Here is a 13,888-nt window from a genome sequence, read left to right on the forward strand (position 1 = left end):
CACCCTTCAAACCGAAACGCATTACTGCTTCACGGCAGATATAGGCGGGGCGGTGGTATAACCGTCCAATCTATATTTGAATTTAATCCGTCCTACATAACATTTTTAAAGTTAGAATTCCAACTGAATCCCTTAATCAATGCAATGGACACCTTCACCTCTTGTTTGAATGTGGTGTGATAGTCACATTACTAGTTTCTTTAAACATGTTAAACTACTGAAATCAGCTGTGGTATCATCACCTTATATATCACCATAAGATAGGCAAATCTTAGATTATTTATCTAAATATTAAATCTATGATTGATCTATGATATGAATCTATGATTAAATCTATGAATCTATATATTAAATTAGAAGACATCAAGCCTGAATAAGAAAATAAAAATATTATAAAGATCTTTATTATCTAAATTAGACAAACATGAATCCATTATGATTTCATATTAAACAGCCTTGTAAAATTTATAATCCATATTAATTGCAACACATTATTAACGTTCTAGGGTATTTGGGTTTATTTTCTGTGCTATTATTTTTCCATAACCGCCACGCCCACCGTCATAGTCAGTTCGATATTCATCTCTAACCTGTAACAAAAAAGGTTGAAATTGAAAATTAGAATACTTAACATATTTTTATGACTACAAATAGGTAATGGGAATACTACATCTTTTTGTAAAATAATACTATAGTTTCGGATGCAGTCTAATTTGGGTATTATTTACTTTTTGAAATAACTATACTATATTTCAGTACATTATACATATACTATAAATAAAACCGTATCATTGTAAGTGGTCATTGTGGCAAACCAGTAGACATCTATCTGGACGCTGATGATGATGATGATACAGATGAGATTATTAAAAATTGTTGATTTGATTGTTTTTTACAAAGATTACGGTGATTGGCATCGATATATTACCACTAGATCCCGCGTAAAGGCGTCAAAAGTAACTTATCAAAACAGTGCTTAGATTCATATTAAGCACTGTTTTGCCGTCAGTGTCACGCCGACCGTCGAATGGAACGATGCTAAAATGCGCTGTAAAAAGTTGTAAAAAACACGCTTACAAAGAGAAAACAACATGAAATTTAGTATTTTTGGTAAGTTTTATAATTTTTACTATTAGATAGTGATAAACATTTGAACAGTTTTCATTGCCAAATTAACACTTCAAGAAATTAAATCTTATTATTTGGCTTCGCAGTTATTTCTTTCGCACATATAATAACGTTTACATGCGAAACAAGGATGAAATAGGGCTATTTCAGAACAAGTGTAGTGGAGTCACCTAATTTTTTAATTTTCTTATTTTTTATTGCTTAGATAGGTGGACGAGCTCACAGCCCACCTGGTGTTAAGTGGTTACACTGGAGCCCATAGACATCTACAGCGTATTTACGCTGCCATTTACGCATTTGCGCCACCCACCTTGAGATATAACTTCTAAGGTTTCAAGTATAGTTACAACGGCTGCCCCGCCCTTCAAACCGAAACGCATTACTGCTTCACGGCAGAAATAGGTGGGGTGGTGGTACCTACTCGTGCGGACTCACAAGAGGTCCTACAACCAGTAATTACGCAAATTATTTTGCGGGTTTGATTTTTATTACAGGGTGTTATTCCTTCACCGTGGAAGTCAATTGTGAACATTTGTTAAGTACGTATTTCATTAGAAAAATTGGTACCCGCCTGCGGGATTTGAACACCGGTGCATCGCTAGATACGGATGCAACAGACGTCTCTACAACGGACGGCGAAGTGAAATCTGTAAACTGGAATTTGTTTTTACATTTTTACAGATTTCCTCAAAGTAATGTACAAAGAGAGAAGTGGCGGTCAGTAATAAAAGAAAAAAGAAGCGACGATTATTTCAAACCTAATTGCTCCAGTGTGGTTTGTCCAGACCATTTTACCGAATCTGACATGTATTTAATAAATAAAACAATTTGATGGGGATTATGTTGTTGTGATTTAAAAAGCTCTTATCCATTTTCCCCACCACACCACATTATGACATGTCCTTCTTCAAACGAGGCTTATGGAGAGTATTAAGCGGTAGGCAGCGGCTTGGCTCTGCCCCTGGCATTGCTGAAGTCCATGGGCGACGGTAACCACTCATCATCAGGTGGGCCGTATGCCGTATGCCTACAAAGGCAATAGAAAAAAAAAAAAAAAAAAAACCGATGTACAAGGTACAATATAGCTGTCCCGATCAGGTGGCGCGCCGCCTCTACATGGGGGTGGTGCGGTCGATGGCACTATACGGCGCGCCCGTATGGTGCCGGAAGGGGGGGAGCGCGCGATCGCGGTCAGGGCGATCCGAGGATACCGCACCGTCTCCTTCGAGGCGGCGTGCTTGCTCGCCGGGGCGCCACCCTGGGACCTGGAGGCGGAGGCGCTCGCTGCCGATTACCGGTGGCGTAGCGACCTCCGCTCTAGGGGGGAAGGGCGCCCCGGCGAAGGAGTAGTTCGAGCGCGGAGGCTCCAATCTCGGCGGTCCGTGCTGGAGGCGTGGTCTCGCCGCTTGGCGGACCCGTCGGCCGGCCTCCGTACCGTCGAGGCGGTCCGTCCGGTCCTCGCGGACTGGGTGGGCCGCGACCGCGGATGCCTCACCTTCCGGCTGACGCAAATGCTTACCGGCCACGGTTGTTTTGGCCGGTACTTGCATAAGATAGCCGGAAGGGAACCGACGGCGCAGTGCCACCACTGCGCGGACCGCGACGAGGAAGACACAGCGGAACACACACTGGCGCGTTGCTCTGGTTTCGACGAGCAACGCGCCGCCCTCGTCGCGGTCATAGGTGAGGACCTCTCGCTGCCGCGCGTCGTGGCTACGATGCTCGGCAGCGACGAGTCCTGGAAGGCGATGCTCGACTTCTGCGAGTCCACCATCTCGCAGAAGGAGGCGGCGGAGCGAGAGAGGGAGAGCTCTTCCCTTTCCGCACCGATCCGTCGCCGTCGAGCCGGGGGCCGGAGGCGGGAATACGCCCGTACGTCCCGGCCCCTGTAGGTGGCGGCCTCCCCCCGGTGAAGGTCAAGGGGCGACCTGAGGGGGTGAGGCCGCGCGGCGCGCTACCAGCACTCTAGCGCGCTGCCGTGGAGTGAATAGAGCGACCGGTCGACGGTGTATCGCGTCCCGACCCGGCAGGCTGGTTCTGGTCCAGCGGGGTATTCCGGGACACCAGCGGCACCGTCTGGGCGGCCCGACGGGCTGCCGTACCGAGACGGCCGACGTTTCAGAGCCTTCGATTCGCCTCGAAGGCTCCGTCGGCTGGGCGTCCTTGGGGTGAGCCGCGCCGTCTGGTTGTAGTGTTGACCGCGGTAGCCCCCCTACCTCATCCGGGTTCTGACCTCGGAGGGGATCGGACGTCGGGTGTAAGAGTGCAGGGGAGTCGTTTAGTGGGTGGGCTCTAAAATCCTTGGGCCCGCGGTCTGCTCACAACACCATGCAGATCGTTGAGTCTCACATACCCCGCGCGCCCCTTTTGCGCGGGGACCTCGTAGGAGGTTCGGCCCTCTACCCGAAAAAAAAAAAAAAAAAAAAAAAAGGTATAATGATCTATAGTTATACAATATTTGTTGTTAATCATAAGGAATTAAATTGAAAAAATTGAATGAATATGAATTAAAAAAAAACAATAAAAAATAAATTACTCAAAATATTCTTACAAAAAAGTACAAAGCGCGACTCCGTAATACTCTGTTCGGAGCAGTAAAGCCTTAATGTCGCAAGTTTAAAATGGCGTAAGTAAAATGCTATGCGTGTAAATTTTTGCTTTATTTTTAAGGAAATAAGGTTAAATTTGGAACAAAAGTTATTGGAAAAAACTATCTCTTTCTGTCATTCATGGCGTAAGGTCGTAAGTGAATGTTAAAACAATCTAAACTGCACTTTATTTCTTTGAGAAAAGGCATAGTTTAGGTTACAATTATTATACCTTTACATCGTTTTTCTCCACTTTATGGTATAGTCAGATTAGTTAGTCGATGCCATATTTGTGTTTGGTTTTTGTTTGTGAGGCGTTATCTAGTGGTAATATATTGATAGTGATTGGTGATCCTGATGTCTTGGGAGCTCCAAGGCATAATTTAGAACTTTGAGACCTTCTCCGTGTTATACATAAAGTGCCTTGATGAACTAGTGAAATTCAAGGTTACTTTAGGACCTGCATGTTCTGCTCTGTCTCACTGCACAATTTTCCTTAATCCTCATTTTAAGATCTTTCTTATTGAAATCTCAAGATAAGCAGCAACATCATTATTCTTCTGGCTTTGGACATGCTCATGGGTACGGAGTCATCCATGACATTGTGTGACAAAGAACAGTGGCAGGGTCAAAAGCTTGTGACATCACAGGTTTTATTGTAAATTTCTTTTCAAGTGAGACAATAAAATTCACGAGTTCTGAATGGTATCTTAAATCGTCGGCGAGTGCTCTTAGGGAGTGATTTTCTTAAAGGTTATTATAAAAATAAGAAAAAAATGAGTCATTCTTATTCTTTAGATTATTTTTAAGTACATGCATAAAGCTTAGCGTCGCTCGGTGGAGCCGAAGCTAGGTGTCTTGGGCATCACGTGGGAGGAGCTAGAACAGACTGCCCAAGACCGATGTAAATTTGACCGATTGACCGATTTGATTCGAGCCCTACACCCCAGCAGGGGGTAATAGGAAAGAATGATGATGGTGACATGCATAAAATTGAAAAATGTGTGACTATTAAGAGGAAAGGTGTTCTAAAAATGGGACAACCTGTGACAAAGACGAGAGGAGGTTGCTAGCTAATCTGCCATCACAACCAGGTAGGCCACAGCTCAGGGTATTTAGTGATCAGCCCATAGACCACATAATGTGAATGGCATCAATAAACTAGACATGAATAAACTAGAAATTCTTATCTTTCTATCTCTTCTATCACTGGGAAAATTCTGGCTACAAAGACTAAGGGCATGACAAAATTAGATAGAATAAAATACTACAATTGAGTCGTCTATTATCAAAGGTGGCAATCTGTACATTTGGACAAAACATTTTTATTGATATGTCAATACAGATTTATTTGAATATAATCGTCTCCTTCAAAGAATACGGTTCAAAACCTGCATTAAATAAAGGTTAATAGTTAACCTGTTATTTATCTAAGATGTCGTTCCGAAGAGTTTTGTAACTGCCAATGGAATATACAAAGTCAATAATTCGTTTTTCTGATTTACCAATCATTGTCCAAAAGTCAGATTGCCGCCTTTGATAATAGTCGACTCAATTAATGTTTGTACTGTGTTTCGAGCAATAAATTAGAAAATCAATAATTAAACGGCCGTCTGGTGTAGTGGTAAGTGACATAGTCACTACACAAGGGGGTCGCGGGTTCGAATCGCGCCAAAGGAAATGATGATAAATATAAATGTCTTTTCCAGGGTTATGGATGTATATTAATTATGTGTATGTGTATAATAAAAATCTTATATTTATTTCCGTTATCTGGAAACCTGAAAACGTTATCTGTAACACAAGTTCTTTACGAACTTATCACGGGATCAGTTAACGTGGCGTGACTGTTAAAGAAAAAAAAAAAAAAAAAACTTCAAAAAATGGTTTTCTGCATAAAACCTTTAATTCAATGTATTGTAGAAGTCTAGTTGTAAAGCCACAAAAACACTGAAAGTCAATCTTGGCACCCAAACATTGTTACGTTGGTTCTTTCTGGGCCCTTTGACAACCAATGATAGTTTTAGGTATATAGGGTGGTAGACTTAGGTATAGGGGTGGATTTGCTAACAGCTGCCTGATCGCCTCCGATGGAGACATAACTGCTCAAAGGCAGCTGCTTCGCGAATGCATCTGCTACTGGATCAGAACCGCAAATCGCTGAAAAAGTTCAGCAAGAAACTCAACAGATAGATGAATGGTTGATTATTGAATAAGTATGTAACATGAACATGTACATTGAAATGAATGGCTTCGAGTTTGTATTGTGAGTGCAAATTAGTTTAATTAACCATAAAAATAATAGCACAGATAATAGAGGTCACGAGCTATAATTTAAAAAAAGTACCTGGCCTCCTGTTTTGCCACGACCGTACTGTCGACCTTCAATGAATCCAGCATCCCAGTCACAGCGAATTATTCGGTCATCCAGCCTCGTGCCATTTATATACCTTTGGGTAAAAGAATACAATTAAAAGCCCTCTGTAGCATAAGTTGTAATTTGCTTCTTTTTCTGCCATTTTCATTGATGATTTATAGGCAACAGAATTAAATATCTTTAAGAGACAAATCTGGCAAATATTTTGTCTATTATCTATTGTCTATTATATCTATTATATATTCTATGATGTCTATTATATCTATCTATCTTTTGTCTATTATATATTATCTATTGTCTATTATCACAGATTTGTACCAGAAATAGGGAAGTTGACTTATTATCTTTAAATAAAAGGTTTTTTACTGAATAGTAAAAGTACTGTACATTTATTAACAAATTGTAAAGCTAGAACAATTTTAAATCTGATTGTGTGGGTACATCTATCCAAAAAAATAAAAATAATTTAAATTATGTGTGATTGTGTGCCATTGTGAGTATTCAACTATAAAATTGTAATTGTTACAGTTATGTTATTGCTATTTTCATAGAACAAAAGGCATTTTTAATAGTATTTGCTGTTGCCTATGCAATAATGCCTAAAAATAATGAACCCAACTGAACATATAATTATGGAAAAGCCTTATAATGTAAATTTCAAATTTACCATGGTTATATTTATATTGTTATATGCATTAGCATTAACTGTTAGATTATTCATTTTTCTAAGAGTACTTCAAAATATTCATGATGTATTTGTTCAAATAGTAAGAAAGTTTTCAATACATTAGAACTTCTAAGCCTCAAAAAGTAACTTGACTTTACTTAGAGTACTTAAATTTTTATATTAATCAGTTTAACAACACTAACTGTATGTACACAACTTTTTAATGCAATGGGCTTCTATTGCCTATTTTAACCACAATACCTAAAATTATAAAAAGAAAATAACTACGGGATTTGATTTGTATTAAGTACAATCAAAATAGTAGATTTGTAATTTTAAGAAAATGTAATTAAAACTGGATTAATGATGTTCCACTGTTATTTTGTGGTGTTCAGAAGATTAACTCAATGTCTCGATCAAATATTGCGTTCCCTAGTAACCGTCAGTAGTGACTATTTTGCTATACCTAAAAGGTAATTAATAGCATAAGCGTTGGGAACGCAACTCTGAATTTATTAAAAGCTGATACATACCTCATACAATTTTCGGCATCTTCCCGCGCATAGTATTCTACAAAACAAAATCCACAAGGTGTTTTCTTGTATTTGTCTAGTCCCATTATTACTCTTCTTATATCTCCGCATCGTGAATACAGTTCATAAATTTGCTCTTCTGTTGTGTAAAATGAAAGGTTTCCAATGTAAAGCGTTGACGAAGCTTTTAGTAATTTTTCTTGTTCGCTTCTGGATCCCTAAATAGTTAACATTACCTATAATATACTTTAAAAAACAATTTATAGTGCAAAACTTGCAACATGCTAAATACCTTAAAATGTTGGTCACGATAGGAACTTATTTCAATTGAAGAATTCATAGAATCATAACTGCGCTTCATCTTATAGACTTGTTCTTATTTCTCAATAATTAGCAACAAAATACAGCTATCCACTAAGTTTTGAGATGAATTCAGCACTAAAAGATGAATGTTATTAAATATTGCAAAAACGTCAGCGCTTTTAGTCCACAACCATATCCATAAACATAGATTATACACTTGATATTTGAGACATATAAAATTATACTCATTTGTCAAATTGAGCTAGCAAAGGAAACAGCTCATTCAGCTTCATTCGAAAATCTAAAGCGAGATTGAACATATTATCTTAAAAAATTGGATACGCGACAAAAATAAAAAAATTAAATTATGATGGTTTTGAGGATTTTGTGGCCTGGTAATGAAACCTTTAGGCCAAATGAGATAAAGTGAGGTACCAAACCTATCAGTAAAAATATGAAATATTTAATAATATTGAGACATTAGAAACTTGTAGAATCGATGGTGCAGTAGTTAGGACACCTAACTGTTACCCGAAGGTCGTGGGTTTGATTCCCACGTCGCACAAACATTGTGCGATGATCAGATTTGTTTGCTCTTTGACTGGTTGTTTATTATCTACACATGTATATAGATCCAGTCTCTGGTACCCATAACACAGGGAATACTAAGTTGGGGCTGGATAATTTTGTGATTTGTTCCCAATTATTATTACTACACAACGCGTCCCTTTACGCGAAGGTTCACGCGTTCCGATTAAGTCATTACTATGGCAATAACATGAAAAAAAAGCCGATTGCCATTATGAAAAAAAAGAAGAATACAATTTTTAAAAACGAAACATTTTTGGCGCCATCATAAAGCTTTGATTTTACTATCAACAGTAGGTATTATTAAATTTAATGGCAAAAAATAAGTGAAACTAAAGTATTAACAAACTTGTTTTTATATAAATATTTTTAAAGATTTATTTTAGTATTAACTATATATTTTATTTCAAAATCTAGAAAGGAAAAGGTAGGTATTTAACGAGGGGAGTAAACGACGTCCTTTAAACAATGGCTAGTAATTATGAAACTTTAGACGATGAAATCAAAGAACTTCTTGAAAACTATAAACACAAAAGGTCCAGTGTGTACGAACCTTGTAAAATAGGGAATATTAAGGAATGTCTAATCGGATTAAGAGAGGTAAGTGTTCGCAGAGATTTTTTTTCTCAGCGCAACATGTTGATTTTCGACTTCATTAACGGATAATGATTTGATTCAACAATATTTATTTCTTTCAGTTAACAAAGACCAGCCATTATCTAAAAATTACCTAACGAAAAATCTTAATTTCTAGGAACTAGGTGTTTTTAACATAAGCTATTTATTTAATCCATACAATGATATCGAAGATGAAATTTTGCTACCAGGATCTCTAGTGACGCTCATTAATTCTGTATGGACATTGCTACATTATCATAAGAATGCAGTACAAAAGGTAGAAAAGTTAATGGAGCAAAACCATATCCTTGAACAGAACAATAAGCAATTGAACGTAAGTTGGAATCATTCTTGTTAGTTGTATCTTTATGTTTGGTTTGTAAATTGTCTGTAGTAAGTATATTGTGTTATCATTCCCATGTTATAGAATGTATTCGATATATCAAATATGAGTCGTCTATTATCAAAGGTGGCAATCTGTGCATTTGGACAAAAAAAATTTATTGATATGTCAATACAGATTTATTTGAATATAATCGTCTCCTTCAAAGAATACGGTTCAAAACCTGCATTAAATAAAGGTTAATAGTTAACCTGTTATTTATCTAAAATGTCGTTCCGAAGAGTTTTGTGACTGCCAATGGAATACAAAGTCAATAATTCGTTTTTCTGATTTACCAATCATTGTCCAAAAGTCAGATTGCCGCTTTTGATAATAGTCGACTCATATATACTATGTTCTATAAATAAAACAATGTATTGAATACTGATACCAATTGATAAAAATATGAAGATATTCATAGTCAAGAAATAAATTTATAGTCTCAGTCTCAATATTAGATATCTGAATTGTTTTAAATTTTCTGAGCTATTTATATTGTTTAATGGGTTACAATTTTTAGTTATAGAGAACTCATGATAATTTATCTCTGTTACAAGTGCTACATTTACAGGTAGATTGATCAATCAGAATCGCATTCTTCAGTAAAAATCTGTTTGCAATGAATAATATTTATAGTTAGCAACAAGTAGCAAAGTTTTTTCCGTTTTGGATTGATAAAAAAATGGTATAGTGTACATAAGTGTGAAATAATTAAAAAATTATATGATTTCAGTCCTTTGTAGATAAACTGAAAGAAAAAGTAAGCTCCGAAAAGAGTGAGACTAGAGCGTGTGTTGTGTCTGCTCAAAGAATAGCAGACCATTCAGATGTAATGTTACAAACATTAACAGAAACCAAAGCAAAACTACTTCAGGTGACCAAGCAGAAAAAAGCGAACGAAAGAAATTATCACAATGAAATAACTAGACTTAAGATTCAAAATGAAAAAATGTTGGACAGGTTGAGAAACAGAGGTGAAAAAAAAACTTTCTTTTTCCATTACCTTATGTAGTAAGGAAGTACATTTATAGGTTTATAGGAGTAATTTGTTTGTGTTTGAGGTTCAGAGGATTCAGTTCATGTGTTATAAGGATAGAATAGTACAACCTGCTCCCTTCTCAGTAGTGTCTTAAGGCATCTAAAATTCACGTATGTTGGACAGCAGTGACTTCATTACCAACTGTCATTGGTATTTTTTTATTGTCTTATATATTTTATATATATATCACATACCCCACCTGCCGCGCGGGTGTGGTACCGGCGTTTTTCTCCTGTGGAAAAAAAGCCACCGTTAGAGAGACTGCAATAGAGCACAGATTTCGATCGAATCAAAGGTTTTCTCGTAATCCACAAATGCTAAGTAAATAGGTGGTTATGTTCCCGGTCTTCTGTATTACCTGTCAAAGTGTATAAATATACTTATGAATCTGCACTGCTGTTGACTTTTCGGAAACGGCAAGTTGGGAGACTGGAAGTCGTATAAGACGGTTCGTAATGACTAGACCAACTTAAATAGACTCAAGTTTGCGCGTTTACCGCTAAAAAAGCCCCCTTTGTCGCATCGCCACTCTTCGGAAACACTCACCTTTGTGCCAAGCCGAACATGGGCATTCTGGGCGTAGACATTTCGAGTGTTGTCCAGTTTGGCGGTCATTTGGAGAGCAAGGCTAAAATGGCCTCCAAAAAACTCGGAGTACTCAACAGGGCCAAACAGTACTTCAAGCCGGCTCACCGCCTTAAGCTGTATAAGGCGCAGGTGAGGCCTCACATGGAGTATTGTTGCCACCTTGGGGCCGGGGCTCCGGGTTATCAGCTATCTCCATTTGACCGAATCCAACGTAGGGCATCTCGGATTGTCGACGATCCTGAACTTGCCGATCGGCTAGATCCTTTGGCACTGCGTAGGGATCTATCTTCCCTATGCATACTTTACAGAATCTACAATGGGGAGTGTTCCGAGGAGTTGTTCAATTTAATAGAAGCCGCTGATTTTCGCAACCGATCGTCTCGCCGGAACTATCATCCGCACCATCTGGATGGTTGGCGTTCCACTACAATGCGTTTTAAAAACAGTTTTCTGCCACGCACAGTAAATCTCTGGAATTCGTTGCCATCAGCGGTCTTCCCCAACAACTGCGACATTGGGTTATTCAAGAAAAGAGCATATTCTTATCTGAAGGGTAGGCAACGCACTGGCGCAAACGCTGGTGACCCTGGGCGGCGGTAAATCACTTACCATCAGGTGACCCGTCTTGCTCGTTTGCCTCTTAGTTGTTATAAAAAAAAAAAAAAAAAATACATTTGTATACACCTATGTGTATGTTTATTCAAATGTGTTATGGCACAGAAGTGTCCACACTTTTTGAAGAAGATACCACCACGCATCTCGTCCTCGCCTGGAGCTCACGACGCGACGCCCGGGTTGTCTTCGGTAATGTACAGTACACACAGTATCTACAGTCGGCATCATTGCGCAATTTCGAGAAGGCGGCACGACATGAGAACCCTCTTGTCGTGGCCGCTGGAAACTACATACTGGATCCTGTAGACCGAATGGTAAACAGTCGACGTCGCCCAAAGCACGTCATTACGGATCCTCCCTATCCATTAACGGTGCTTTTAGGCACCACAAGCACCGGTCACCATCCTAGTCTAACCCGTCCCCTGCGACGAAGGGCTCGACGAGCGAATTAACCGTTAATAGACACAGCCCACTGAGTTTCTCGCCGGATCTTCTCAGTGGGTCGCGTTTCCGATCCGGTGGTAGATTCTGCGAAGCACTACTCTTGCTAGGGTCAGTGTTAGAAACACTCCGGTTTGAGCCCGGTGAGCTCACCTACATGTTAGGGCGAAGCTGAAATAGTCTCTCAAGGCTTTCAGCATAGGTAGGAAAAAAAAAGGCGGTCCACTTTAGCTCTAGATATTAATAATATATCATCCACATCTGGTCTATCATTTTTATGTGATTAAGTAACATACGCAAAAACTTTCACGTGCTTAATACTCGAGTATTTATATGGTTATCTGTTTCAGAACCTCCATGCACTGAAACCTGCGACAGTACTTTAATACGCTTGAAGGAAAAAGATAAACAACATCGCACAATGATATCTAAATTAGAGAAGAACAATCAAGATTTATTACACGAACTTTTGAATCTAAAGGAAGCTCTCCTTTTGGAAGGACTCAATGATATGAATATAAATAATGATGAACATAAATAAAATCATTACACTGTTTAATTATTACAATTAAAAATCAACTATAAAATCAATTGACCTAATTCTCGAATTAAAACAAAATCGAAGAAAGTACTAAAACCATTAACGGTTTATAATATTAATAATATAAATTTCGTCTATGCAGACAAAGTCGGATATCCGTGAAAAACGTGTATTTTTTTGACTCAGTTACTTAAACGAGCTCTGTGTGCTTAGTGCGAGTGCTTTAACGTTCTCGATAGCGTAAAAGTTAACTCAAATTTGTATGGATTTAGAATGTCTGCAACGTTTGCCGCTAGAGGCGCTGCTCCAACTGCATACAAATTTGAGTTAACTTTTACGCTATCGAGAACGTTAAAATACTCGCACTAAGTACACTGGGCTCGTATAGTGTTATGGGGCTATCAAAAGTTATAGACATCGCAACTTGAATGCAACCACAAGTCCCATTGCGGGCTCACGTTGCTGTCATTAAGTTTCGTTTTCCATTGCTGGACGGATACAGATGCCCTTTTCTGTCAACAAAAAACCCTTCGTAATTAATTCGATGCGTTCCTAAAACGAGCACATATCTTTTGTAATCCGAATTTTTGTCGTTTTGGAATATTATTGCTTTATATTCTATTGTTTAACTGCGTAGAATTGTAGCAAAATAGGTAATATACGGACACAGGAGACAGTTTATAGATTTAAGACAATGTATGACAATAATTTAAAGACTTTCCGTAAATATCTAACAATTGTTGTTTATTATGTAAGCACTTGCCTAACGAAGACTGTGATAAATAAGAAATGAATAGTGATTAAACACGGACACGACATGTACTTAAATATACGGCCTTTGTACTTAAAAAAGAAACATTACTTTAATAATATTAATATTTTCTAAGGTTTTCACGAGTCTATAATAAAATAATATTAAATAATACAAGTGTTTCAAAACAAATTTCCCCACAAACGTATTGATGTGCCTTTGGAAAACATACAGCATTGTATTATGAAGAAGCAGTGTGTACTTAGCTTAAATTCCTTGTCTATGTCCAACCATAGACAGTCAATTTAGTTCCATCTTTAGCCGCTAGGTGCAGCCAGCAAGTATAAAGGAAGCGCAGCCATCTTTGATTTTCATAGCGTTGTGTACTTTCGTACTGTGAAGTCGCAAATCCACAAATATTTATTCGACTTCTTATTAATTGCAAAAAATATTTATTTTGTGTTTCTATGAGTGTTATTTTGCAATCATTACGAGTATTATTTACCAATCCTATCATCGGACGCCATGAATCACGCGTCATCTGTTGGAGGTGATGTTGAGTCAAGCTCCATAATTTCCGAGAGGGAAGATGTCCAGGCGAGACGCGATGGAGACGCCTCGCGTTCGAACAGCTCGTCAAGCGAAAAAGAACAAAAGGAGTCTCTGCGTAAGAAACGACGGGATTCAAAGGTAACGGTCGATCTTCGAATCGGCTCGTTATCCCACCAG

The 13,888-nt window shown here is 38.4% G+C and overlaps 3 protein-coding genes across 3 annotated transcripts in view; 2 read left to right on the top strand and 1 right to left on the bottom strand.

The window, feature by feature from the left end:
- LOC101743353 (TAR DNA-binding protein 43) overlaps window positions 1–13,888 on the top strand; it is a 490,523-nt gene that overhangs the window by 60,050 nt on the left and 416,585 nt on the right. The window lies entirely within an intron of this gene.
- Cbp20 (nuclear cap-binding protein subunit 2) lies at window positions 442–7,756 on the bottom strand. Its single transcript, NM_001044133.1, is given in 4 exon segments — window positions 442–590; window positions 6,064–6,166; window positions 7,294–7,511; window positions 7,586–7,756. Coding segments are annotated over 4 exon segments (465 nt in total). The 5' UTR covers window positions 7,634–7,756; the 3' UTR covers window positions 442–494.
- LOC101746139 (uncharacterized) lies at window positions 8,643–13,336 on the top strand. The gene is made up of 4 exons (XM_004924619.5): window positions 8,643–8,784; window positions 8,939–9,136; window positions 9,918–10,158; window positions 12,218–13,336. The coding sequence occupies exons 1-4, from the start codon at window positions 8,653–8,655 to the stop codon at window positions 12,406–12,408; spliced, it is 762 nt and encodes a 253-aa protein (XP_004924676.1). The 5' UTR covers window positions 8,643–8,652; the 3' UTR covers window positions 12,409–13,336.

Source organism: Bombyx mori, chromosome 15, assembly GCF_030269925.1.
Source record: "Bombyx mori chromosome 15, ASM3026992v2".
Classification (NCBI taxonomy): domain Eukaryota; kingdom Metazoa; phylum Arthropoda; class Insecta; order Lepidoptera; family Bombycidae; genus Bombyx; species Bombyx mori.